This window comes from Photinus pyralis, unplaced genomic scaffold, assembly GCF_008802855.1.
Source record: "Photinus pyralis isolate 1611_PpyrPB1 unplaced genomic scaffold, Ppyr1.3 Ppyr1.4_LG1, whole genome shotgun sequence".
Lineage (NCBI taxonomy): Eukaryota > Metazoa > Arthropoda > Insecta > Coleoptera > Lampyridae > Photinus > Photinus pyralis.
This window is the reverse complement of record NW_022170249.1, coordinates 30,521,060-30,549,013: the sequence shown is the minus strand read 5'-3', so window position 1 is coordinate 30,549,013 and position 27,954 is coordinate 30,521,060. Positions and strand designations below refer to the sequence as shown.

The window sequence follows — 27,954 nt, the reverse complement described above, 5'->3', positions numbered from 1 at the left end:
TGAATACGATTAATTTTTTGGAACTGTGACTTTTTAGAAGTAAATGGGGTTGACTCGGCTGGAGGTGGAAGGAGGCGTAATATCGAGATTGCACCCATTTCGCTGGCCGATAAATAATTAAAGCTCGTTTCAAAACGAAAAAAAACACTGAAATCTGAAATGCACCGAGTACATTTAGAAATTACCATTTATAAAACTGAGAAGGGAGGGCTGTTTAAAAAATTTTCCTTGCCTCACTTATTCACATTGACTGGTGATTATAATAATCGCCGCCCGTAACAATAGCAAAAATAGCAGTTAAACGTGAGTTAAACCAGTTTAAAACCAAACGAGTTCAGATAGACACATTGGCAACAGGGCTGATCTGTGTGCATCGTGGATAGCTTAGAGAAGGAAAGAGCATACTCTAATAAATTAAACAATTAACAAATATAACAAACGAGCTCCTGGGTATGGCTATAGCATGTGCAAAACCAAATATTAAACCTGATGTTAGTTTTGCTTTTATTTAAAGTGCATATGTATGAAATTTCATTTAATTGCTTCCATAAATAAGAAAGTTGGCGCTGCACATCCTACATAAAACTAAATTTGGAAAATGGCGCTACCTACATTAGCTTTTATTCCAAGTGGTTATGTATCAAATTTCATTTAAATGCCTCCATAAATAAGAAAGTTGGCACTGCGCATGCACAAAACTAAATTTTGAAACTGGCGTTAAATTTGCTTTTTTTCCAAGAGGCTATGTATCAAATTCCATTTAAATACGTAAATCTATAATTGAGGAGGTGACACGCAAAAGCCGATAAATCCATTTTAAAGTTAAAACGAGTTTGATACGGTTTCTTACTAATTTTTTGCTGCTCTATCGATGTATCAAGTTTATTTCGAGCAAAAAGCGACATTTACCATACAAAATCCTATAAACCCCTCGCCAGGAAAGATTGCCGGTCACAGAACACTTGATCCCGATCTGCAATCTATGTTTTTCTAAAGATGCGAGCGACTTCCAGGATAGTATCGTGTCAATGTTGAACAAAAAGACTTTTCGTTCAATATCGGCATGATCCTATTCCGGAAGTCGCTCGCATCTTAAAGAAAAACATAGATTATAGGTCGACACAAGGTGTGCTGTGACCGGCAATCTTTCCTGGCGAGAGTTATACAAAGTTGGCTGTTTCAAGCAAAAGCCGATAAATCCCAACAGAGCCTTTTTTTTGTACAAAACCCGATAAATCCTTAGTAAAGGTTTCATGTGCATACCACGTGCTAGACACAATAATATTCAGTTGAATGGTGCCAGCTTTGATAATCATAATAATAAATAATAATAATAATTGATAAATTAATAATAATTAATAAATAAAAATTGATAATAATAATAATTGATAATTGATAATAATAAAATTAATAATATAAATAAATTAATAAATTTGTAATCGGCTGTTTTTTAATTTTTTTTACGAATAAAGTCGTTTATTCTTACAAACACTGTAGTAATGCTTAAACAATACCACATTTCGTGCAAAAACGATAAATCCGATAGTTTTCTTTAATTTAACACTGAACGGCATTACATACATCTATGAAATTTTTGTATCACTATCTAGGTCCAGAAGAACAAAGATCTATGAAAAGAAACCAAGTACATATGTCTTTACGCGATTCTGTATGGGAAATTTTTGCCGTTTTTCTTCGAATCGTATAAATTGGATTTATCGGCTTTTGCATGTCACCTCCTCAATTGTTATACTTCTTCCTATGATTACTTATTCGATGCCGTCATACACCCAGTGTTTCAGGACGCTCTTATCACTTATCGTCCACTCAGTCCAGCAAGTCGAAAACTTTCAGGCAAGTCATTCCTGCAATAAAATCTTGCACGTCTAAACAAGTCTTGACAGCGCTTGCTATAGAAAGTTGACATTTATTTCGATCTTGTTGAAAGTTGATGTGCAAGTGCTGATTAATATAAAAATAGACATGTTTACGGTTTTTGTTAAAGTGACATCTCGAGTCATGTTCTGAATGACAGGTCAATGACAACTATTTGTAATTTTTTGATTGGTCAAATTACTTTTGCGGACTAGTCCGAAAAGTACCTACTTTTTGGACAGTTACCAAGGTGATACTGACGACTCCCCCAATCGCCCATTTTTTGTACCAAAAACTATAACAAAATAGCGTCTTATTCAGGTGGTTGGAGAAAAATATCTTCTTTGACATTTTATTACAACCGCGCCATCTAGCTTACATAAGGCGTATTTTTTTCTCGCCTAGCCGACAAAGTTGAATTTTCTCGCTCCATGCGTGCAATTGTCTTCTTTCGCGTCCTCACACAGGCGAGAAAATGTAAGTTTCTCCTTGTATAGGATAAAAAAATATGTGTCCTTATAATTTTCCCGCGTAGGTTATCGAATTGCAGGACAGAATGTTAATTTCGAATCTCTTTGTAAAAAGTTTTGTGTGCAACGTCTTGTGACGCCGATAAATCGTACGACAAATGTTGTGTGTAAACGGCGCTTTACTTTACATAATAGAGTTGGGTACTGGTCGAATTTACTAGGAAAAAGTGAACTAAAAGAGAAGAGTACATTTGGTCATATGTGTCCTTATAATTTTCCCGCGTAGGTTATCGAATTGCAGGACAGAATGTTAATTTCGAATCTCTTTGTAAAAAGTTTTGTGTGCAACGTCTTGTGACGCCGATAAATCGTACGACAAATGTTGTGTGTAAACGGCGCTTTACTTTACATAATAGAGTTGGGTACTGGTCGAATTTACTAGGAAAAAGTGAACTAAAAGAGAAGAGTACATTTGGTCATTTGCAGATCAGATAAATCATCTAATTATAAGCACACAGTTAACCTTAAGGTTAACATCAGGGTCGAATAAATAAATAAACTATTTATATCATGCGCCGGGCCGGTAAAATTGAAACAGAAAAGTGGTGGGAGAGCTTTTATTTGTTTGCATTGTAAATGCAGTCCAGTGTGCAGCCGTGCAGAACATTGACCTTTCTTATAAATAAATGTGACGCGATGCGGAATTGAATGTGTCGATTTTGAAGCTTGATTTAAAGGCAGTTGGGGTTTTATTGTGTCCAATTATTGACATGGTTTTCGCGATATAAAAGAAACAGAACTCGGAATACATCACTTACTGCCTGCCAAAAGATTATAATCACTTTGAAACTCCACTTTGCGCTTTGTGGTAAGTGTATTATTAAACATGTCAATTATTTAGGTACTATGAATTACAGATAAAATAGAGGAAGCTGTGTCTTGCTGGATTTCTCACATTGAAGCAGATGGGAAGGCTTTTTCTTATCGGGTAGTTAACATTTGTTTTTCTCAATTTTATCAGCAGTAGGTATTTGTGTACATTCCCCTTAAAGACCTGAAGTAGATTACTTGGTTACACAAACAGAAAGTAAGCATTATCAATTAATTTTTGATCATGGGTGCTAGTAATTCTACATCAAATGAAAAGCATGAACTACAACAATTAGAAAAGGGCAGGGATCAGTTAACAGCAGAGTTAACTCGTTTCGACCAGTATTTAAACAAATTTTCTCCTGAAAATGATGATATAGAACCTCTTCAAATAAGACTTGAAAAAATTGAGCCCATATTAGACGATTTTAAGCACATACAAAATAGCATAGAAGAATTATTGATTAGTGATTCGTCTCTTGGTAATACAACAGGGGATGAACATGAGGTTTTTGAAGACCGCTATTATGATGTGATTGCTCGTGCTAGGAAAATTGTTCAAAACACTGTAAACGAACCCTCGGCACCAGAAGGCACCAGTGCAAATGACCAATCTATATTATACGTCACTAGTTCACAAGTTCCTCAGTTGCCACAATTTTCTGGTGCTCATCACGACTGGCAACGCTTTCATGATGACTTTATGACGATGGTTTACAACAATAATTCACTAAGCAATAATGACAAATTCAATTGCCTTAAAAACTGCTTGGCAGGGGAACTCGCCGAGATTATTGCTTGTTTACCAGATGCACAAGCAAATTTTACGACAGTCTGGGAAATATTAAAAGCCAGATTTGAAAATAGAAAAATTATTGTTAATTCTCATCTTAAAGAAATTGTAGACCTGCCGGTCCTGTCAAAAGGATCACATACATTTATAAAAAACCTTCATAACACATTTCTAAAAAATGTTAGCGCTTTGGAAAGTCTCGGCGAAAACGTCAAAGACTGGGACACTATCTTAATTTATCTAGTAATTAGCAAGTTAGATTTCAATTCCAGGCGAGAATGGGAAAGCTTCAGTAAAGATATAAGGTTTCTAAAAGTAAGCCACTTGAACATATTTTTGACCAACCGGTACCGTATTCTAGAAGGCAAATTTAGTAATACAAATCAACGGCAGACACAAGATTCTCGGGATGCTGGAATTTCTGGCGTTCGTAATCCTACGTGCAGCTTTTGCAAAGGAAGTCATGTTATTTTTGCTTGTCGACAATTTAAAAGTTTGTCAGTGGATTCGCGATTGCAGCGTGTAATAGAATTAAAAATATGTAAAAATTGTTTAAGACCAGGCCATAAGGTTAGAGACTGCCATACAAGCAATGTGTGCAAAAAATGTGGCGCTAAGCATGCTACCTTACTGCATCAGTCAGTTGGGCAACAAGGGAATCAACAAGACACTCCTCAAGTGCAGCAAGTTCAAGTGCAATCTAGGCAGCAAGTTGATAGCGGAATGTCAGAGGGTTTGAGAGCTGCAGTCACTTTGGTTACAAACTATTTAAAGTGGAATAGATAAGAATTTGTTACTTTTTTTGTTTTTTTGCGTCATTTGATAGATGTTACTGTTTTAGCGTACGTTTGTGTATGTCTGAAATTGATTCAGAAGGGGCACAAATCCGTGGCTAGAAGTTTTACATACGGACGGAAAAATTGTTCTTCTTGAAAAGTTGCTTAAAATGATCTAAAACGTCAACATGCAAACCACGAAGTGAAAAATTGCACTGGTTTTGTCAATCAAACTATTCCCTAGCGAAATATTGAGTGTATTCCTTAATACCAGTCGTGCTTCACCTTTTGAATCTACAATGGAGTACAAGATTGAAATTTGGTAGACTAATAAATGCCCAGTTACTAACGTGTATTACCAAAGATGGGATTTTTTATAGTTATACTTATATAACTTATATTTTATCTAATTTTTAATATTCTCTATGCATTGGACGATTTTTTCGAGCCTTAAAGAGACTTAACAGCCTGTTTTAATGCAATATCAAACGTTTCTATCTATGAGAGCGGTAAAAAAATGTTTTGTTCGTATACTTTAGCAATTTAAGAGGAATTGTACAAAAGAAGTTTACCTTTCCTTTGTGTTCCGATCCTAATGACCAAGGACCTTTACTGTCGGCGGATTCAATTATTCGCAATGACTGCCAATCATCAGCAGGAAACATAGTTGAAAACTTTGTTGGCATTTCTTGCTTACTTTGCCTGCATCATTATTTGGGATGTGCGTGTTAGAACGGTGGAAGAGGAACTGAGAACAAACCACATTCCTGTGAAATTTCGTCACACCTATGAGCACAATATTTCAGTGGCCTGTCTGGTGCATAGAGACAATAAGGTTCCTTACTCATTGATGTCAATATTGATTAGTTTTCTGTTTAGTGTTAGGTTATTGTTAAATGTATGTAATGTGTAGATTTATTATGTGCTACTTGCTTACTTTGTGATCTGTATTAAAATTTTGTATTTGGTTAAAAATTCCTATGTTTATATAAAACGAGCTGTTTGACATTTTATACAGGGTGTTACAAGTATGTAATAAAAATTTGGTTGGTGGAGGAGATCAAAATAAGCACTTTTTGCCCCTTCCGATTTTGCAAAAAAATTTTCGAAATGTCTACTGGCGCACCCCTAACTGAGGGTACAAAAAAATTCTGATTCTCACGAAATTTGGTACCTGGGGGTTTTTTTGAACATAAATATCACAAATATGAAATTAGTTTTTGAAAAATCGAAAAAAAATTCCACTGCAATTTGTGGTGTACATACTTGATGAGTTAAGGAACACAATTGTCGAACAGTTTTCTTAAAATAACTATTCAAACAAAAGTTATACTCATTTGAAGATTGGGCCTTCAGGGTACAAAGTGTCCCCCGCCTACTAGTGAGTGATCTAATTTCGCTTGTAGTTGTTTGAAAATGTGGCAAATAAAAAAAATAACAAAAAAGAAACCAACTAATTAACAACCTGTAGGGTTGATTTAGACTAAATCAAATTATTGTTGTAGTGTAAACAAATTATCTTTAACCAATGTGAACCAATAAATATTTATCTTAATTTTTTTCTCAGTCTTTCAGCTATCACTATCTTTTTTTCTTTCATCTCTCAACTAACAGCCTATTCAAATTTCCTAAACGTATCTGAGAAAAGATACCTACATGAAATACTGGATTTATTACATTCACCATCCCTCTTATCATATTCATAATTGGCATGGCAATCGTATGATTCCCAATCCAAAATGATCAAAAACGCTGCCTTCGTGACAAATTAAACAACTTTGCTTCCTGGCTTCAATTACATTGGGTTTATAGTCAATCCGAGTCGACTCTCTCTTATTGAGATAGTACCTTTGAAGGGTTTTAATTCTAATGGTAAAAGTTCTTCAATTTCACTTATCCTTTCACTATATACAGGCTGTTTCACACAAACCGTTACCTGGTTTACCTAATAGTATTTAGACTCCCATTAATAATTTGTTTGAAAATATGCATACCAACAGATTTTTATGATATATCGAAGGAAAATATAATCATTTTACTTTTGGTTTTATCCTATGTGGATTGCAACTTTCTTATTTTAAATAGAACACCTTATATTTTATTGCATTTTTGAAATCTACATGAAAATTTACGTCGTTTGATACTGCATTTCCCTATACCCAGACTCAAAGGTTTTCAAGTTATTCTATTCATTTTCAAAATGTTTGACATTTGACTGCTTTTCTTTAGACCTGTGGCTCCGTTGACTTGAATTTCAAAAAGTCTTTCAAAATCAACAATACTTACGTGGGTACATGCGAATGATTTAAATTTTGATCGCCCTTCTACAGGGTGTTTTACAATTAATGGTCAATTAGTAACTTCTCGGGTAGGATTGTATATACTCTTAATTTCTCCACCTGTGATATTTTGTTTGTTTTCTGAGGGGGAGCTTTAGGATAAGGTCTAATATATTTACCACAGATAATACATTATTTTTGTGTTATCACATTCTGGATTATTCCATCCAATATGCCTTACTAGCACCTCAGAACCTTCATTTTCTTTGTGGAGAGTTTGTGTCCTAGATACTGCTGTTCCAATAGATGTAATAAACTGTAGCATACCCTCCCATAAAGTCTTCATCTCAAAATATCATACCCTCCCATAAAGAAAGTGTATCCACATGTGACATGGAAGTGTCGTTTATTTTGTGAGAAAGTCGAACTAAACCTAAAATTGTATTATATATTTATGTATTTATTATCCCTCTCTTGTTCTGGGCCCTCAACAGGCATGTGCCCAATTACAGAGTGACCCGCATAATGCTTTTTAGAGGTGCCTCTGCAAAATATTATACCTATTGTACTACTTTTATTACATTATCTGTTAATATGCACGTTAAATCCAGCATATTTCAATTTAGTAGACGAAGAAGTTAATGTAACCTCTTAGTCTTAAAAACATTACCTGTCACTTCAGATTTTTTAGTTTCACCAACTTAAAAATGACGAAATATAAGTAATATAACCTCAGCTTTCGACGAAATGAAGTGATCTAAGAATAAGATTGTGCAAAATTTCGGACTCCCGACACTTACTAATTTCAAGATCCTGGCTGAGGGGGTTAATAACGTCATATACCCGAGTCTGAGTATGTGCGTTTCAGGGTAAACGAATCTTTCCGATGAGACACGATTTGAGGCTGTCAACCTGTAAATTAACAAACGTCAATTAATTCATTACCCAGATATGGCAAAAAAAGCAAACCTATTCTTATTTGTGGACGTATAGAAGATAATCAAGAGTATTTAAAGCTTCCCGTACTACGCGGTTACCATAAAAGCTACTCTTTACGTGATCCGAGTGGTGTTCATACGACTTTAGTTTACCCCGAGATTCACATACCCACGATTACAGTGCCCTCTATCCGTGACCACCCACTTTGTATTGAAAGCATAGGGCTAATAGCAGTCCATGTGCTATATGGTCTAAGCTTAGAACACACAAAAACTCAGAACTAAATACAGTGATAAGAAAGTGATTAAATTTTACAATTCAACATGTCAAAGAAAGCCAAGATTTTTTGAGGAATCTTTTTAAATCGACCCTCCTAGTTCGAAAAGCAAAGTATAGGTTTATTATCGTTCATCGTATGTTATCATCTTTTATCATACAATTCTTAGAGGGAAGTCCATAGTCCAAGGTACAATTACGATAATTATCGTACGTTTGTTAACAGTGCTGTCACTCCTGTATCTACTGTGTAGGAGATTGATGCGATATGCGAAATTGTTGTGAATATACTTAAGTATATATTTTGCTGTGATTTAGAGTCAATTGAGACTTTGCTGCTTCAAATTATTGAAGGAAATTAATATTGTTGAAATTCGGTTTTACGCTTTCCGGTAAGTAGGTATACCTAGGTATTATTAAACATATGATTGTTATTTGATTATTTTTACTAGAAATTCAAGATAAAATTGAGGAAGCTGTATCTCATTTGCTGGATTTTTCACATTGAAACAAAACGGAACGCCTTATTTTATCCTGTACTAGTATTCCTAGAATTTCTTATCATACCAATTTTATCACAAGTGGGTACATTCCTCTTAAAGGCGTGAAGTAAGTATTAACGTAATTTCGACCACCAGATTAGAAAAAAAAGGAAATACGCATTAAAATCAATGTTTGATCATGGGTGCTACTAATTCTGACCTAAACCTATTAAAAAACAGCAGAGATCAGTTAACAGCAGAGTTAGCTCGTTTTGAACAGCATTTAAACACATTTTCTCCTGAACAAGGTGATGTAGAACTTCTCAAAATAAGACTGGAAAAAATTGAGCCTACCTTAGAGAAGTTTAAAGATATACAAAATGGCATAGAAAAATTATTAATTAGTGATTCGTCTCTTGGTAATGCAACGGGCGATGAACGTGCGGTTTTTGAAGAGCGGTATTATGATGTGATTGCACGTGGTAGGAAAATTCTTCAACAAAAAACTATAAAAGAACCCTCGACCTTGACACCAGAAGACACCAGTTCAAATGATACATCTACTACATCTTGTATCACTATTTCACAAGTTCCCCGGTTGCTGCAATTTTCTGGTGCTTATCGCGACTGGCAACGTTTTCATGACGAGTTTATGACTACAGTTTACAGTAATAATTCGCTAAGCAATACTGACAAATTCGATTGCCTTAAAAACTGTTTGACAGGGGAACTCTCTGAGATTGTTGCTTCATTACCAGACGCGCAAGCAAATTTCACGACAGTCTGGGAAATATTAAAAGCCCGATTTGAAAATAGAAAAATGATTGTTAATTTACATCTTAAAGAAATTGTAGACCTGCCAGTCCTGTCAAAAGAATCACATACTTCTATAAAACACCTTCATAACACATTTCTAAAAAATGTTAGCGCTTTGGAAAGTCTCGGCGAAAACGTCAAAGACTGGGACACTATCTTAATTTATCTAGTAATTAGCAAGTTAGATTTTAATTCCAGGCGATTATGGGAGAGCCTCGGTAAAGATATAAGGTTTCTCAAAGTAAGCCACTTGAACATATTTTTGACCAACCGATATCGTGCTCTAGAAACCAAATTTAGAAATTCAAATCAACGGGATACACAAGATGCTCGGGGTCCTGGAACTTCTGGCCTCCGTAATCCTACGTGCACGTTCTGCAAAGGAAGTCATATTATTTTTGCTTGCCAACAATTTAAGGATTTGTCGGTCGATTCACGATTACAGCATGTAATTGAATTGAAAATATGTACTAATTGTTTAAGATCAGGCCATAATGTTAGAAACTGCCACGCAAGCAGTCTGTGCAAAAAATGTGGCGGTAAGCATGCTACCTTACTACATCAATCAGTTGAGCAACGAGATAGTGAACAACCAATTCCTCAACCGATTTCATAAATTACTATTGGAAATTAAATAGCTAAGGATTCGTGACTGTTTGGTTTTTTGTATTATTTATATAAGCAACTCGTTTATTGATATCTAATGATAGAAATAAGTAGCGCATTTTAAGCAAATTTATTAGCATATGCATAACCGAGTTTTAAACTTATAGTATGCCACTGGTAGATGTCTATGAATAAAATTATTCTACGCCTAATTTAAACAAACTATAGGTACCTTTAATTTGAGGTAAACATATCCGCGGTTTAAAAAAAGGCCTGAAAATGAAATTAAAAAACAACACCGGATTTGTCAATTAAACTATTCCCTAGCCAAATATAACATTAGTAGTGCATAATTGGTATGGTAAATATTTTGAGGAACATTGTTTTCGTTCAAAATGTACGGTAGTAAATCTGTCTTAAACAATAACAATTGAGTGCTAAATTTAGTTACTACCAAACGTGCTTTGCTCAGTCTAAAATTGCCCAGTTTGTAACTTTAAATATTCTTTATGCATTGGACAATTTTTTCGAGCCTTAAGAGCCTATTTCATTGCATGCAATACTAAATGGTTCTATCTATCAAACGGTCAGAAAAATGTTTCGCTGAAATACTTTACGAGGAATTATACACATTACTTACACAAAATTAAGAAGGTTAACCTTCCTTTGTTCTCCAATCCAAAATATTGGCCGATTCAATAATTCGACATGACTCTCCATCAACAGCAGGAAGTATGGTTGACAACTTGCTTACTATATCTGAACCATTATTTTGGATGTGTACATAGGTCGGAATGTTGGAAGTGGTACTGGGAATAAACCACATCCGTGTGAAGTTTAGTCACACTAAGGCCACAATTTCAGTGGTTTGTTTGGTGCATAGAGACAATAAAATTAATCATTGATGTGTATATTGATTAATTTCTGATAATATTTAGGTTATTGTTAGAATGTATGTAATATGTAGATTTTATTTGATATTTTTGTATTCTGTATGTGCAACTTGCTTTGTTTGTGTTCTGTAGTAAAAAAAACAATTCCTATGTATACCTCTTTAAACAATCAGAAGGTCATTTTATATATCCATGGATGGGGCCTATACAATAATAAAGCTATTATTGTTAAAATCTGCGATTTGTGATACACCTCAGTATATTTGGAGTATAAATATGTATACGTATCTAATTTGGGATGTTTTTGCCATATTAAATATGTTTTATTAAATTTATAAATTTGAGTGTTTACTTTTATCAATATCCACCTTGCTTCTGTGAAAGTGATTGTATTGCTCTCAGCATTCATTTTTGGCATAGAAAATAATAGAGAACTTTAATGTAAGTGATTTGATGAATTTTACATATGTAGATGAAAAAAGACTATTAAACAAAGAATAAGCGTACATTTATAATATAAGGCGTCATTCATACGCGCGACTTAAGCGATAAAAATGTGGGCAGAATATCTATAAATCGCTGAAACGGCGACATGCAACACTCAGCGATATCCCACGTACGATATGTTGCGCAATCGCGCGACTACGAATCTTATTTATCCCCTCCCTTTAAATTTCAAGAATCTGTCCATGCGTTTCCTGTATCGCCTACGATATCACTTATCTTATACAGTCTTTTTTAGTTTATAGCGTTTATCAGTAGTTATTTTATTGGTTCGTGATACAAAGGTTATCAGAGATGTCACTTTCGTTTTACCGAGGTTCTCTTTTATAAATGGTACAATGAACTGATAATCATCTATTTTTTTAAAAACGCGCTCTATACGTATATACCTGTACCAAAGAGTAACTAATAATAAGAGATGCAGCGTATCATTAAATTGTGAAATAGTTTGAATTTACTCAGCGCTGGGAGGGCGATAATCTGGCCCTCTAGTAACTTGAGTTGAATAATTAAAATGTACCGTAAAGTTGGCGAGATTATAGGTACCTGCAGCAAAACGGTAACATTATTCATCGCGGTGTTGCCAAAGATATACTCTCCATAAATTCAAAGCTGTGTGGGCGAGAGTCAGGTTACTCAAAGCAATGCGTATCAAACTAACAACAACTAATTGTCTCGCACTTCCCCGGTTATCGCCTTTCAGTGCGATCATTCTATAAATAAAAAATATGACCTGCCACCTGTTTAATTCTTTAATTATATTATTGCTGTCCTATAAATACTTACTCCCATTATTTACTATTTACATAAACTCTGCTTTGCACTTCTTTACATCTGCCCTCAATCGATATACGATCAATATTTGATACCGCCAATCCCCTAATTATAACATGTTTGATGTTTTGTAAAAATCCGATTTCTTTTAGCGCTGCGATCGGATAAGCAAATCGTAATAATTATTTGATATCAGAATAAGAAAGATTCCTTATTCAAGGGCGCTAACGCTAACGACGAAGTGAAAACACAAACACAAAATATTGCAATTTGACAACAATTCATAATTTTTTTAAACTCATTACCAAAGGCATTTACAAAGAAGTTGCCTTGTCATACATCGAAGGCGCGATTACTCGTCATTTAGGTATAGTTTGCACCTAGGTGAGGACCATTGAATTTATATAACTCTCGCCAGGAAAGATTGCCGGTCACAGCACACCTTGTGTCGATTTACAATCTTTGTTTTTATTAAGATGCGAGCGACTTCCGAAATAGGATCGTGCTAATGTTGAACAAAAAGTCTTTTCGTTCAACATTGACACGATACTATCCTGGAAGTCGCTAGCACCTTACGAAAAACAGAGATTGTAGATCGGGATCAAGTGTTCTGTGACCGGCAATCTTTCCTGGCGAGAGTTATAACTGTCCAATTCAATGCTGCGACCTTTTTCTACTTGGTCAGTGAAACAAAATGTAATTGTACAGCACGATCAAGGAATAGGTATGTTTTCTACGTCCATACTTTCTTCGAGATCGTTTATCATTTGTATTACTGTCTGTCTCTCCGTGTACCTACACGATATCTTTGTTTAGAAACGTCCAATCGCTTTGAAAAATGGTACACATAACACATGTAACATGTTCTTAAATAAGAACTACTGTTTTTCAGCTACGTAGACCATCGGGTCCAAAAGTTACAGCCCAAACACAATCTCGAGGATGGTTGGGTATCAGTTAGTATATCGGATTTTTGTATTAGTTTTTAGTATTAAAATTTCGCGATGGCTTACTGTGCATTGTTCGGATGCAACAATGTGCAACTTTTTGATTTACCCGACCATGCTAAACAAAAAGAATTTGGGGGTCTGTTAACCACCATTTTGAATGTCTGGCTAAAGAAAGAATGCGCAAGAATCTCTACAGGAGTTCATTTATCCCGATTATGAATGTTGCAAAAAAATCTTGACATTCGGGGGGGCTATGGTTAACGCTAGCGTCCCATTACTTTAAAATTTCAAATAGCAAGCGCTGAATCAAATCTAGTAGGTACCTAGGTACCACAAAACTTTGGGTTCAGATCACTGGTAGAGCAAAATCTTCATCGATTCAATAATTTCGCCGCGGAAACTTTAAAATGATTTGGCTTTATGCAAAATAACACAACAGAGAGACAGATCGACGACATCGAGATTTTGTTTGATCCGGATTCCTGGTGCCTGGTAAAGTGTGGGGGGTGGTTTATATTTTCCATTGTGTTAATTCCATAGAGGAAATACAATCATACCGAATGCCGAAATTATAACAGTAATCCTTTTTCAATATGCAGTAGTAAATTTCCCTATGTACATAGCAAACAATACTTAATCTTGCTACGTATAAAATTAAATTATGTATGAAAATAATGAGGAGTTCAAAGGTCGATTTGCAAAATAATATTAAATAAAGATGCATGATGTTATGGCATATGGCAACATTGCAAATAGGAACCTGCAAGGCCATTGCAAGGCATAGCCATGGAGGTTGATTAATTAATAATATTTCATGTGGTTAGGCAACACATTTAACAGATAACTATTTCAACCAAACCTATTCCGTTGTACTTCTTGTTATTAAGTATTCTTTGCCTGTACCAACCAGTGTCGTAGTAGATAACTCTAGCTGGATGGTCATCTCATCATCGAGTATCTCTGACCACATAACTGTTCTGTCCGTAAATAAATAAATAATAATGTCTGCATACATTTATATTTAAATTGCTTGATGGTAAAATATATAACCGTCATGTCACATTTAACCGGGAGAGAAGGGTCTCCTTTACCGTTGCGTATAACACTTTTGCGACGTTGTCACTTATACTCTAATACATAACATCTCTCCCTTCGTATAATTATTTTGAAACATATAAATTTAATTTTTCGGGAGGCTTAACTACACGCTTCGGTCTAACAGTTACAGTGTTACTGGTTATATTAACTTCAGGTATCATCGCTGGAATTTGCTTCCACATTCGAGTTAGGCAATTTCTGGTCTTTATTTACACATGTGTAATGCCTGTCAGGATTATTTGAAGTACTCGACACACTTTTTGCTGTTGTCTTGTCAATCATTTCAACCATTGTACGGGATGTGGCTCCAATCTGATCAAGATGTCTTTTCCAAATAAGTTTGTGTTGTGGACCTTACATAATTAAACTCTGGGTCCCAACACTTTTATAATTGTAACATTTGACCAATTCTTTTTATTTAACACTCTATAATCGCGACAGAGTACCTCTTCCCCTACAGAAAAAGATAACTCCCTTCCCTTTCCTTTCAAATTTTGGTGTATCTTTTAGATAACTAGGTTTAATTTTATCAAATCTAGTTACCAATGATCGCCCAAACATCAGTACAGAAGGACTTTTACCTGTAATACAATGTTCGGCATTACGATAAGCCATTGAATAGCGAGCTAATATTGTACTTATTGGTGCATCTTTATTGTTTGCATTATTATTATTGAAGACCAGTTTCGATATCGATAGTTATCGATATTTCGATAGTTATCGATATATCGATAATTATCGATATGTCGATAGTTATCGATATGTCGATAGTTATCGATATTTCGATAGTTATCGATATTTCGATAGTTATCGATATTTCGATAGTTATCGATATATCGATAGTTATCGATATATCGATCTATCGATATATGAATACTATCGATAGGTATCGATATGTCGATAGTTATCGATATATCGATATGTCGATAGTTATCGCTAGGGATGGGCGATAACTGTTTTCACCTATCGATATAAGTATCGGGTACTTACCCATCGATATATTTTACTTATCGATATGCCGATAATTATCGAAATATCGATGGTTATCGATACACCGATAACTATCGAATGCCGATAATTATCGAAATATCGATGGTTATCGATACACCGATAACTATCGAAAGATCGATAACTGTCGCTATATCGATAGGTATCGGTATATCGATAGTTCTCGTTATGGCGATAGTTTTTAATATATAGGTATCGATATAATATTACCGATAATTTTTTTGAAAGCGTGTCTAAAAACTGCATGAGTTTACTTTTATATTTTGGCGAAAGAGCCCGACAAGACAAGAGGGCTCTTTTAACAAAATATGAAAATAACCGAATGCAGTTCTTGCAACTTCAATGGAGTTACCATATTAACTGTGCAATTATCGCAGTGCTCTTTTTAGCTTTCTACAATTCAATTACCGCTGTAATTAAGCGGTAATTACACGCCTCATTTGAGAGAAATATTCGACGTATCGATAGTTATCGACAAGGATAGTTATCTTATCGAGTTTTATTAATAAAATCCATTTTCCGGTTTATTCTGGTGTAAAGTGACTATTAATAGTTACTCGACGTTTCTTTGCTACCTTTATCAAGAGTTTTTTTGTTAGATTTCGTAAATGTCAATCAATTGAAACTGTATATCTAAATTTGAAGTGTTCTTAGCTTTTTCTGTTTTTTGTGACTGGTCCTCTGTAACCATCAATCAGATACCGATACATAGGCCATGATTACACCCTTTGATTGTCTTCTTTATTTTATCTAAAGAGTAGCCATTTTGATGCAATATTTTGTTCAAGTTTTTGAAGTGCTTCTTTTTTTGAGCAATCGTCAGTAAGACGAAAAGATCTATTTTCTTAAGATTTTATTACTGCGTTTATTTGGCATGGATGATGATGTGACGTAGCGCTTCTCTTGAGAAAGGGAGCAAAGTTAAGTTTCCGAAACGTCGAGCAACTAAAAATAGTAAATTTACACGAGAGTAAACCCGAAAATGGATTTTATTAATAAAAATAGTAGCGCTCGTTGAAATCTCAACAATAACATAATTTTATCGTACCAATAGTTATCGACATATCGATACATATCGATATATCGATAGTTATCGACATATCGATAGTTATCGACATATCGATAGTTATCGACATATCGATATATCGATAGTTATCGACATATCGATAGTTAGATATATCGATAGTTATCGACATATCGATATATCGAATATCGATATATCGATAGATATCGACATATCGATATATCAATAGTTATCGACATATCGATATATCGATAGTTATCGACATATCGATCGATATATCGATACTTATCGATAAGTATCGATATATCGATAGTTATCGATATATCGATATATCGATTTTTTTAGCTCTACCTATTGTTATTCGATATATCGATAACTATCGATACCTATCGATATATCGAAAAAAATTCCCATGCCTAGATATGGTGCGTTTAACGAATGCTTAATAATAGTAAATTTACACGAGAGTAAACCCGAAAATGGATTTTATTAATAAAAATAGTAGCGCTCGTTGAAATCTCAACAATAACATAATTTTATCGTACCAATAGTTATCGACATATCGATACATCAATAGTTATCAACATATCGATATATCAATAGTTATCGACATATCGATAGTTATCGACATATCGATATATCAATAGTTATCGACATATCGATATATCAATAGTTATCGACATATCGATATATCGATAGTTATCGGCATATCGATAGTTATCGACATATCGATATATCGATAGTTATCGACATATCGATATATCAATAGTTATCGACATATCGATATATCAATAGTTATCGACATATCGAAAGGTATCGATATATCGATACTTATCGATAAGTATCGATATATCGATATTTTTTAGCTGTACCTATTGTTATTCGATATATCGATAACTATCGATACCTATCGATATATCGAAAAAAATTCCCATGCCTAGATATGGTGCGTTTAACGAATGCTTAATGCCATTGTTTGAACAGAATTTTTCAAACTGAACTAAGACAAAAGCTGGTCCATTATCTGACACTAAATGATTTGGAATGCTATACCTACTGAATATTAATCGTAATGCATCAATAGTATCGTTAGAATTTATTGATTTCGGGCCATTTAGTAAAAGAATCGATTAAAACTAAAAACATTCGGTTTTTAATAGGACCAAAAAAATCAATATGAACACGATTCAAAAACATGTTTCGACTGTTCATATGGAATTACAGCACTTTTTGGTGGATCTGGCCTCAGTTTGTTACATGAATCACAAGCCTTGGCCAATTTCTCTATCTCTGAATCCATCCCTGGCCACCAAAATATGAGCGAGCAGTACTCTTCATTTTAACAAGTTTTGTTCTGTTGATTGGAGGTTCCTGCCCTGTCTTCTCACGATTTAATTAGTCCCGCGCGTTATGCATCTTGAGATTAAACTTAATACTTTAAAAATTCGTAAAATCTCAACAACCGAACCGATTTCGATCGAATATGCACTAAACAATTGCAAATTTTTCTGCACTCCCGGCCACACAGGACAAACATTTTTAAAACTATACAGTCACAAAAGACCCTAAAATCAGCCGGAGCTGGCACAAAACACGTCCGTTCGCCATGAAAGACGAACTTCTTCCAATTCATTCAACAGCTGTTTTCGAAATTGAAAAGCAATTCCGTAAGAACGTACATCACATGAAACTTGAATAGGAAGATGAGGGTCAATATGCACCAGTATTGTATCTGATGCCATAATTTCTTTGGATTTCTTAAAAGCATCTTAACACTTATCGTTCCACTTATTAAATTCTGAATTTTTCTGTAATAATTTTTACAAAGGACTTAGTAACTTTGTTACATTTGAGATGAACTTTGAATAATATCCTACCATATCGATATACGATTTCAATTTAGAAATAGTATCGGGTCTTGGACAGTTTAAAATCCCTTCAATCTTTGTTTTATCCTTTCTCAAGCCATCTTTATCAATTATATGACCTAGGTAACTAATTTCTTTTTGAAAAAATAAACATTTACTCTTTTTTAATCTAAACTCTGCACCTTGCAACCTATCAAAGACTCCTCTTAAATTCTCTAAATGTTCTGTATCATTGTGACCTGTGATTACGATGTCATCCAAGAATACTACTACACCTTTTAACCCAAGTAACGTTTTCTCCATGATACGTTGAAAAACACTACAAGCTGGTTTAGTTCCAAACGGTAACCTTTCAACTCTATAAATACCTTTATGTGTGGACCAAGCTAATAACAGTTTCGTCTCCTCCTCTAATTCAAGTTGATGCTTATCATAACTAAAATCAAGACGTGAAAATTTCTGTCCACCATGTAAAGCAATAAATCATTCTATAATTCGCGGTAAAGGGTGTTTTACATCTTCTAAATACGGGTAATTAGCTGTGATTTTATAATCTGCACAAAGTCGAATAGAAGCATCCCGTTTTAATATTGGAACTAAGGGCGTACCCTAGTCTGAATTTAATATACCTAGGTGTAATAACTCCTTCCTTCTCTACCCTTGTTAATTCTGCTTCAACCTTGTCTCTATAAGCAAAAGGAATTACTCGCGGTTTATAAAATTTAGGCAAAGCACCTTCCCATACTGATAACTTAATTTTTTCATATTTAAAACAACCCAAATCTTCTTTAAATAAATCTGAAAATTTTCTAATCAACCCGTCTAAATCAGATTCCACATTGTCTGTGCAATAAAAAAAATTCTGGCTGAAACAATGGCCCGTATGAATAAAAGTAAGCAAATGCTTATACTTACAAAATTCAAAGTAAATACTCGTAAGTGCTCCTTCGCACTAGGCGACTTAGCAGCGTTTCTAAGCAGAAGGACAGGACGCGGTGCAGCACTGCTAAACCATGCTAAACAGACCAGTATGAAGGGGCAGTTACGAGTATTTACTTTGAATTTTGCAAGTATAAGCATTTGCTTACTTTTATTCATACGGGCCATTGAAACATTGAACTTTTTTAAAATATCTCTACCTAAACAGCGGTGTAACCATAGATGTAACTACCCTTGTTAATAACCAATATGTCAACTACTTCACATAAATCTCTAAATTGACATGAATAAAACCTTATTATCTGATATCGAGTTTGTTACGAAAAATTGCTCTAGCCTACCCTTGTAGATGTTAAAGTCGTTTGTATCCTGGAATTCCGGCATATTGCCTAATAAAGCTATTGTAATGGGTATAATCATGGTACAATAAGACAAGGTGTGCCTATGCGTGACGTCATTGGGATAACTGGGCTCTACCAATAAAGTAATGGGGTTTGTGTAGTCCTACCAGTTAATAAATGTGTATCCCCTTTACAGATGTGATAAGATTTGTTCAATCCATGTCAACTGCGTCCACTTTTTCACATTAAACTTACAAAGTATGAATTATTGCATGTTATCGCAATACAAATATTTAAAGTTACAATAAAATATGTAAGTAAAAAAAGTAAAAATTATATTAGCGTTTTCAAATAAGGACGAGACCTCTAGCGGCAATAAAAAAAAACTTAAAAAGCTGATTAAATTTCTGAAATAAGTACAATAACTGGTACGTTTAGCTTCTCTGTTGCTTGATATTTATTTCCAAATGCATTCCGAGATGCAGTGTGACTATGCAACTAATAAATACAGTTTAAAAAGGCATATGTTAATACACACAAGAATTCCAGGCTTGTACAATGTGCATTGTGTGATTTTATAATCAATTATAAATCCAGTTTCAAAACCCACTTTTTGTTGAAGCAGAAAACTTACAGAGATGCAAAACGAAACATAAAATGTGCCTATAGTACTATGCGATCAAAAATGAGTTGCTGTCGAGTCACCTTTGGAATTTTTTTTCCATGGGAAATCGTATTTAACTTGAACTTCCAAAGGCGACTCGGCAGCAACTCATTTTTGATCGCCCGTTATAATAAATTATGCACTTGTGCACACATGAATAGAAAATGCGCGTAGCCGGCGTAGCCAATGTAATTTTGTAACCAATATTAAGAAACACTTTGGAGCACATCTATTACACAAAACACTTCCGAGGATTGCCACCAAAGTTATTTATCCATCATTATTACACACTAATTGAGTAATTGCAATGGCACTTCTAATTCAAGTATGAAGCGTATGTCATTTTCAAACTTGGCGGTGATTCTTGTTACGTCATTGGGATAAAACGTCATCTCCGTTTAGTTATAGGCATACCTATTGTACCATGGGTATAATCTTCCTCTCCCTTAATTCAAAATATTGCTAGCGTCAACTCCTCTCGAAAAAAGTGTACTTCAAATGTGACAAAACATGCCAATACAAAATCGTCGACGGGTTTACTAAAATCACAACCATCAATAATTGCAGAAATGTCTTTTATCGATCTTCCTCCTCGCCAATTTATGTTGTTTCCGTAAATAAATAAATAATAATGCCTGGGTACATTTATTTATTTATTTAAATTGCTTGATGGTAAAATATATAACCGTCATGTCACATTCATAACCGGGAGAGAAGGGTCTCCTTTACCGTTGCGTATAACACTTGAATATGCCTTCAATTATTTTTCTTTGTACACATAAATAGTACGTTATATTTATCAATTGTGTGGCGTTTTACACAAAAAATGCTTAGATTATTTTCGCCCCCTATGAATTAATTTTTTTAATTATTCCCTACAGCTTTGCTATATAACATTTTTTGGCTGTGGCCAACAGTTTCGAAACTACAACTTTTTAAACTTAAGGATAAAATTGAAATTCCTTTATGTGTTCTGAACTTCTGACTGCTATGAGCGGACTAATGGACTTACACTATTTTTTTTTCATTTTAGTCGGTATTATTCGTTTCCACAACACCCTAGAGATTAAGCGTTTTTTTTATGTGGTATCCTCAAAAAGCCTAATCTACAAATCCAAATTTGATATTTATCGTGACGAGGGTCTTGGACGAATGACTCGCACCTGCAAATCTTGGGCAGCTTCTACATCCACGTTTTCAGTTTCGCCTTCGTCACCAGGCGGCTGCTCGATTAGATTGTCAATCCTAATCTCAATTTCTTCGTCGCAATTCTTGTCGTTGTTGGTATATATATCGGCTACGTTTGTACATGCCGAGGCTTGACAATAACACATATTGAAGAACACGTCAAGGCAGCTTTCCTGCAACTGCACCACAGATGCTTTTAGTAAAGACAAGCATATTGCATATTGTAAAAATCAGATGTGCGCATAAGCTACACAATGTCAACTTCCTTATTTATGGGTGTTTTTGTTTGAAACGTTAACCACAGATGTTTCTATTAAAAACAAGCATATCGTAAATTGTAAAAATCAGACGTGCGCATGAGTAAACTGCGCAATGTCAATTTTCATATTTATGGAGACATTTTAACCACAGATGATTCTACTAAAGTCAAGCGTATTGCATATTGTAAAAATCAGATACAATTTATAGAGATTTTAACTTTAACCACAGATTCTTCTAGTAAAGGCAAACATATGGCATACTTTAAACATCAGGTGTGTGCATGCGCAGTCTGCGCAATCCTAACTTTTTTGTTTATAAGAATATTTATACCAAAACTTATTTTCCTTTGTACACATAAATAGTCTGTATGACCTTTCGGGAAGTACTAATCAATTCATGGAAAATGCGCTAAAGTTACTCGCCTTAAGGCGAAAACCTTTTTTCGTTTTTTTTGTCTATACCGACTGGATTATTACAGTAATATTAATCTGTATCATTGATTAAGTAATTGATTTATTCAATGCCTGTATGTATTGTATGTGTTGCCTAACACACAAAACCTATGTGAGCGCTTGTAGTGGTCATGAATCATAAAAGCCGTTGGATACCGCCCCCTTAAAACTACACTTTGAACTGTTTTCCCGATAGAAATGAACAAGATGAAATAAAAATAACACAAAGTAGTAAATTGAATTTTAGTATGCTATGTAGTGGCTGAGAAAAGTAGTTAAGATAGAAACGAAAAAATTGGAACAATTGAAATAGCCTTTTACATGATGTTCCATTTAGCTCTAATATGTTGTATTAAAAAAAACATAAATTTGGAAAATGACTAATTTTTATGTTTTTCAGGATCAAGTACGAGGCAAAAAGCAAAGGCAAATAGCTTCAACAATTGAAGTTCCCAAACCCTCAATACTAAATACTCTACCAGTGCAGATTCCGAAGTTGTTATGGAGAACCATTATATCATTACCATGGATGTTTAATGCATTGAAACTGAAAGCGCTGGAAAAGCTAGAAAAAGACGAAAGTGAAACCAGCGATGATGAACCAGTACAACCGGTCAAGACAGTCCGCAAACGTAAACCTGCCTTTGCGATACCCAACGGGCCAACCTTTGAAATTCAACCGTCCAAACAACGTGCGAGTCAGGATGTGCCCGTAAATAATAACAGCGCTCCTGTATCAGGAGGACTATGGACAGATGACGATCTCAACGAGTTGGTACACCTTATTAATCGTTATCCGGGAGGAACTGCAAAACGATGGGAACTTATAGCAGATACTTTGGGCCGCACTGTCTCCGAAGTCACTTACATGGCCAACAAAATAAAAGACAATAATTTCCGGCTCTCCACAGAAGAAGTACAAGTAGAAGAGGAAATTCGTGTTAAGAAAAAGACTAAGGGAGGGAAATTTGAAACCACAGAACAAAATCAATCCGTGTGGACGCAAGAACAACAAAAAGCTATGGAAAATGCGTTAGCAAAATACCCCAAAGGTGCTCTTGATCGTTGGGATTGTATTGCCGATTGTGTTCCAGGAAAAACAAAGGTTATCTTTCAAATTGTTTTCTTTCCATCTTTAACTTTTAATCATTTTAGGAGCAGTGTATATTAAGGTATAAACATTTAGTGGAAACTATTAAGAAACAGAAAGAGAATAACACTTCTGAAAATGGTGGTGAACTACCTAAAGAGTGACGATAAATTTTTAATCAATATTGTTAAGTAGGTGACATTGACAGTAAATTCTGTACATATTGAACTTGTAATGGTCATTTCTTTCCAGTATCACTAAGAAAAATGACAATTGTTCATACATATTTTGTTTTTTCCTTCATAGAATTTAAGGTAAGGTGGGGAAAGCTTGTTTCACACTAAGGCAACGCTCAAAACTGAGGACAGAGACTGCGCGCGAGCTTGGTGCTAGTTATTTTGTCCAATTGATACTATAACTAGAAAATAATGTTAGCCAACCATAATTTCAGTTTTCACACTTGAACAAAATCTTCATTTATTTAAAAATTTCGACAGTTACATCATATACAGTGATATTTATTTAAAAGTTGACATAGGGATTTACGGCTATTGTTTTTTCGTATGTCTACTTTTAAATGACAAAATCTATTCTGAAGAGCGCCTAATTTTATGCAACTACAATAACTTCTTAAACCAAGTAAAGATTTGGCTGTCATATTAGTTAATTTGAATATTGGTGCTTTACAGAAAATACATCTCTAACGCTTCTTAAACTGTTACCGGCACTATACCTGTTCAAAAGGTGTAAAGGAAACATAAGGAATTGTCACTTACTGTTTGGTATTCGACTTCCTTTTCTTCGGGAGCTCCCTGCGGTAGACACCTTTTTCTGGGTTTCTATTTCACTTGCGTTGTAGAGTCGCACGTTATTAATTTTAAGTCGACGTTATAAGGATCGCTCGCGTTACGCGCCTCATCGAAACCAAAAGTGTGCTCTCTTGGAAAAGATAGTAAGGAAGGGGAATGCGTTACTTCTCCCACTTAACTTTAATTTGAAATTTAACTAAATTTGAACAATACCAATTAACTACTTTTTCTTCAGGTGAATATAATCACCGACGAACGAAAATTACAATGCAGAAGTCAAAGCAACAAATTAATTAATATGACAACCAGATCTTTGTTTTATGAAATTATTTTGGATACATAAAATTAGGCGCCCTTCAGAAGAGATTTTGTCTTTTAAGAGTAGACATTTCCTTATGTCTCCCTAAGATAATACACATACATTCCTATGTCTACTTCTTAATAAATTTTTCTGTATACAGTCTGTTTCAAATTAAATCGACACTATTGCTAACTTTCTTATGCCCGTTTGCACCAACAAATTTAAGCGGAGCTTAAAATCCATGACAACGATTATTGAGACAATGGTTGTCAGGGAATTTAAGCTACGCTTAAGCTAAGCCCAGCTTAAATTTGTTGGTGCAAACTGCCATTAGTCGTAGAGTTAGAAAGACGGTTAAATTACCAAAATTGTGTATTTTTTTCTATTGAACCCAAATCTGTAATTAAAAAAACAAAACAACATTGCATTTTTCAGGTAATAAAAATTTCACTTTTTTATATTGAATGGCCCTGTATAGTATATACAGGGTGATAACTTGCGTAACGCATCATAGGGATTTCAATGTAAAATTCATAACATGCGATTATTGGCTCCCCAAATTATTTTAGAGCAAAAATGTATTAAGGTTTTTTGTAGAAAAAAATTGCTTACGTCAATCAACCGTATTAGTTTTCAATTTTTTGCATAATAAAGACAGAAAATTTGATAAATAAAACCCCCATCTTTTTCAATAAATCTGTGATGCCCATGCCATGGAATTTTGTAACACAAAACTACGCCAATATCCGTCGTGCCATGGAATGTCTGCTATAAAACAAATCAAATTCTATCAAAAAGTATTATATTTGGAACAGCGAATTCAACATAAGAAAGACCAAATTACTAAAAACGGTTTCCTAATATAACAATTTACAATAAATGTCCGAATAGGTCACCATTAACTGCAAGATAGTAACCAAGTCGATCATAAAATCCATTTCGAACTGCTGCTAATTGATTACTGGATATCTTTTTGTTTTAGAAAATTCTGTGGCATCGCAGGTTATTGAAAAAGATGCGGGTTTTATTTTTCCAATTTAACGTCTGTATATGAAGAATTTGAAAACTAATACGGTTGATTGGCGTAAAAATTTTTTTCTACAAAAAACTTTAATACATTTTTGCTCTAAAATAATTTGGGGAGCCAATATTCGCATGTTATGAATTTTACATTGGAATCCCTATGATGCGTTACGCAAGTCGCCACCCTGTATATATTATCTAGTTAATCTGCAAATTATCTACTTAAGTCCGTTAAAGTGCGAAAAATGCTTTTACTTCGTAGATTACCTAGTTATTCTGCAGATGCACTAGATAATCTACAGATTAATAATCAAGTGTGCGTTAATTTGAAAAAAAATTGGTTCTTTGCTTACATAAAACATTAGAATTGATTGTAAAAACTACCACTAATTTGGTATACTCAGTAAAATCAACTCAGTAGTAGCAAATCTTGTTTAAATTGTGAAAAGAATAAAGATAAATAATTACAACATTTTTGAAACAAACTTATTAAATTAGGTATGTAGTTAAAACATTTTTAGAACCTTACTGCATTGAAATCATTTATTGTATACGTGAACTTCGCACTTGAACAATTTAGAATGTGTTAATGTGCAGATTAACTAGGTACATAATCTACAGAATGCTACTAATTTAAAGAAAATTTCGCACTTTAACGGATCTGAACCGTTAATCTGCAGATTAATCCGTTAATGTGTAGGATATAGGAAGCAGTGCAAGGGTTTCCCTACTACGCTCGTTGAAAGAGCCTGCATTAATTGCTACCAAAATTTGTAGCAGTAGGTAAGTAAACCCTTAACAGTGTGAATAGCTCTATGGCGACGCGCCGCTTTGCACCTCCGGGAGCAAACTAAACGCTCCATCAGCCAATGAGTCAAAAGATCTGCATCAGCCCGTACCGTACTCCGACGGGAGCGCTCGCCACGTGTACTTCGACTACCATTTTTTTGTATATATTGTACCTATACAGGGTGGTGACTTGCGTCACGCATCATAGGGATTTCAATGTAAAATTCATAACATGCGATTATTGGCTCCCCAAATTATTTTAGAGCAAAAATGTATGAAGGTTTTTGTAGAAAAAAATTTTTTACGTCAATAAACCGTATTAGTTTTCAATTTTTTACATAGTAAAGACGGAAAATTGAGAAAATAAAACCCGCATCTTTTTGAATAATCTGCGATGCCATGAAATTTTCTAAAACAAAAAGATGTCAAGTTGTCAATTAGCAGCTGGATTTTATGATCGACTTGGTTACTGTCTTGCAGTTAATGGTGACTTATTCGAACATTTACTGTCAATTGTTGTATTAGCAAACCGTTTTTAGTAATTTGGTCTTTTATGTTGAATTCGCTGTTCTAAATATAATACTTTTTGATAGAATTTGATTTGTTTTATAGCAGACATTCCATGGCATGACGGATATTGTAGTTTTTGTATTATAAAATTCCATGGCATCACAGATTATTGCAAAAGATGCAGGTTTTATTTTTCCAATTTTCTGTCTTCATTATATAAAAAATTGGAAACTAACGCGGTTGATTGACGTAAAAAATTTTTGTCTATAAAAAACCTTAATACATTTTTGCTCTAAAATAATTTGGGGAGCCAATAATGGCATGTTATGAATTTTACATTGAAATCCCTATGATGCGCGACGCAAGTCACCACCCTGTATAATATGTTCCATAAAACACAACAGCATTTCGGCTGCGCCGTATACGGTTATTTGCCACGCGCGCACGGAAAAGTCTGCTTTCTAGGCTCTTAATGAAATATACTATTACACAATTTCAGTGTTTCATTTTATGTTCCTTCCCAACCGTACTTCAGGTCATAGCATTGTTTGTAACTAATGTAAGGGGGCCCTGCCTTAGATGTTTGATCACGTGTCACTTTTCAAGGGAATAGTCATTCGGGTGGCAATTTTCGAACGTTGCCGGGTTGAGTCGTGTTCTTGTAGTGTGAAGTTAGCGTAGAACCTGGAGATTAAGTACACTACAATGTGTAATTGCCGTTTTAATTTATTTAACGCCTTGAGAGGTTCCACCCTACCCTGTATATACAACTTACGACGATACATACATTTTTGAGAGTTGGCATATCTTGTTTTTGATTAAATTTGCCTACGAAGGCCATGTAATTATCCATCTTGCTTTTATAACAAAAGGACTTTATTGTCACATCCTGTACTCTTATTTTAGCTACCTGCTCCTATACCTGACCCATTGTTCCCAAAAACTTGCTTTTAACCTTGAGTGTAACCAGCATTGTGTATATGCATTTACTATCTTTGTTAACTACTGCTTAAACTTTTACAAAATATTTTGTTAATTAACTTTTGGACTGTATTAATCAAACTGCGAGGTTTTTCTTACGTCGTACTCTTTTTACCCTTAGCAGTTACTTTTGCGAGAGTACGACACCTTTGGCTTTGTTTATATTAATGTACATCAAATAAATTTCCGGGCTTTCACAATATTAATAATTTACGATCACTATTAAAAAACTTTTCACAATTTCAGTGTTTTATTTAATGTTCCTTCCCTACTGTGCTTCAGGTCATAGCTTTGTTTACAACTAA

General features: G+C 34.5%; 3 protein-coding genes across 4 annotated transcripts in view; all 3 read left to right on the top strand.

Moving 5' to 3' along the window:
* LOC116163887 (dnaJ homolog subfamily C member 1) overlaps positions 1 to 23,522 on the top strand; it is a 30,191-nt gene extending 6,669 nt beyond the window's left edge. Inside the window, exons 3-4 of the mRNA XM_031478303.1 lie at positions 22,547 to 23,251; positions 23,302 to 23,522. Of these exons, the coding sequence (XP_031334163.1) occupies positions 22,547 to 23,251; positions 23,302 to 23,400 (804 nt within the window). The 3' untranslated portion in view covers positions 23,401 to 23,522. The remainder of the gene's footprint in view (positions 1 to 22,546; positions 23,252 to 23,301) is intronic.
* LOC116162582 lies at positions 2,623 to 6,345 on the top strand. 2 transcript variants are annotated; one of them, XM_031477269.1, is made up of 2 exons: positions 2,623 to 3,210; positions 3,263 to 6,345. In XM_031477269.1, exon 2 carries the CDS (start codon positions 3,460 to 3,462, stop codon positions 4,792 to 4,794), a length of 1,335 nt encoding a protein of 444 aa, XP_031333129.1. In that variant the 5' UTR covers positions 2,623 to 3,210; positions 3,263 to 3,459; the 3' UTR covers positions 4,795 to 6,345. The 2 variants fall into 2 exon arrangements, with proteins under 2 accessions (XP_031333129.1, XP_031332452.1); XM_031476592.1 differs by having other exon boundaries at positions 2,623 to 3,213.
* LOC116164758 lies at positions 8,162 to 11,562 on the top strand. Its single transcript, XM_031479316.1, has 2 exons — positions 8,162 to 8,670; positions 8,731 to 11,562. Exon 2 carries the CDS (start codon positions 8,960 to 8,962, stop codon positions 10,190 to 10,192), a length of 1,233 nt encoding a protein of 410 aa, XP_031335176.1. The 5' UTR covers positions 8,162 to 8,670; positions 8,731 to 8,959; the 3' UTR covers positions 10,193 to 11,562.
* Positions 23,523 to 27,954: the final 4,432 nt, after the last annotated feature.

Bases quoted from the DNA above. Each gene is read 5' to 3' on its own strand.
- LOC116162582 (XM_031477269.1), top strand. From the start codon at position 3,460: ATGGGTGCTAGTAATTCTACATCAAATGAAAAGCATGAACTACAACAA.
- LOC116164758 (XM_031479316.1), top strand. From the start codon at position 8,960: ATGGGTGCTACTAATTCTGACCTAAACCTATTAAAAAACAGCAGAGAT.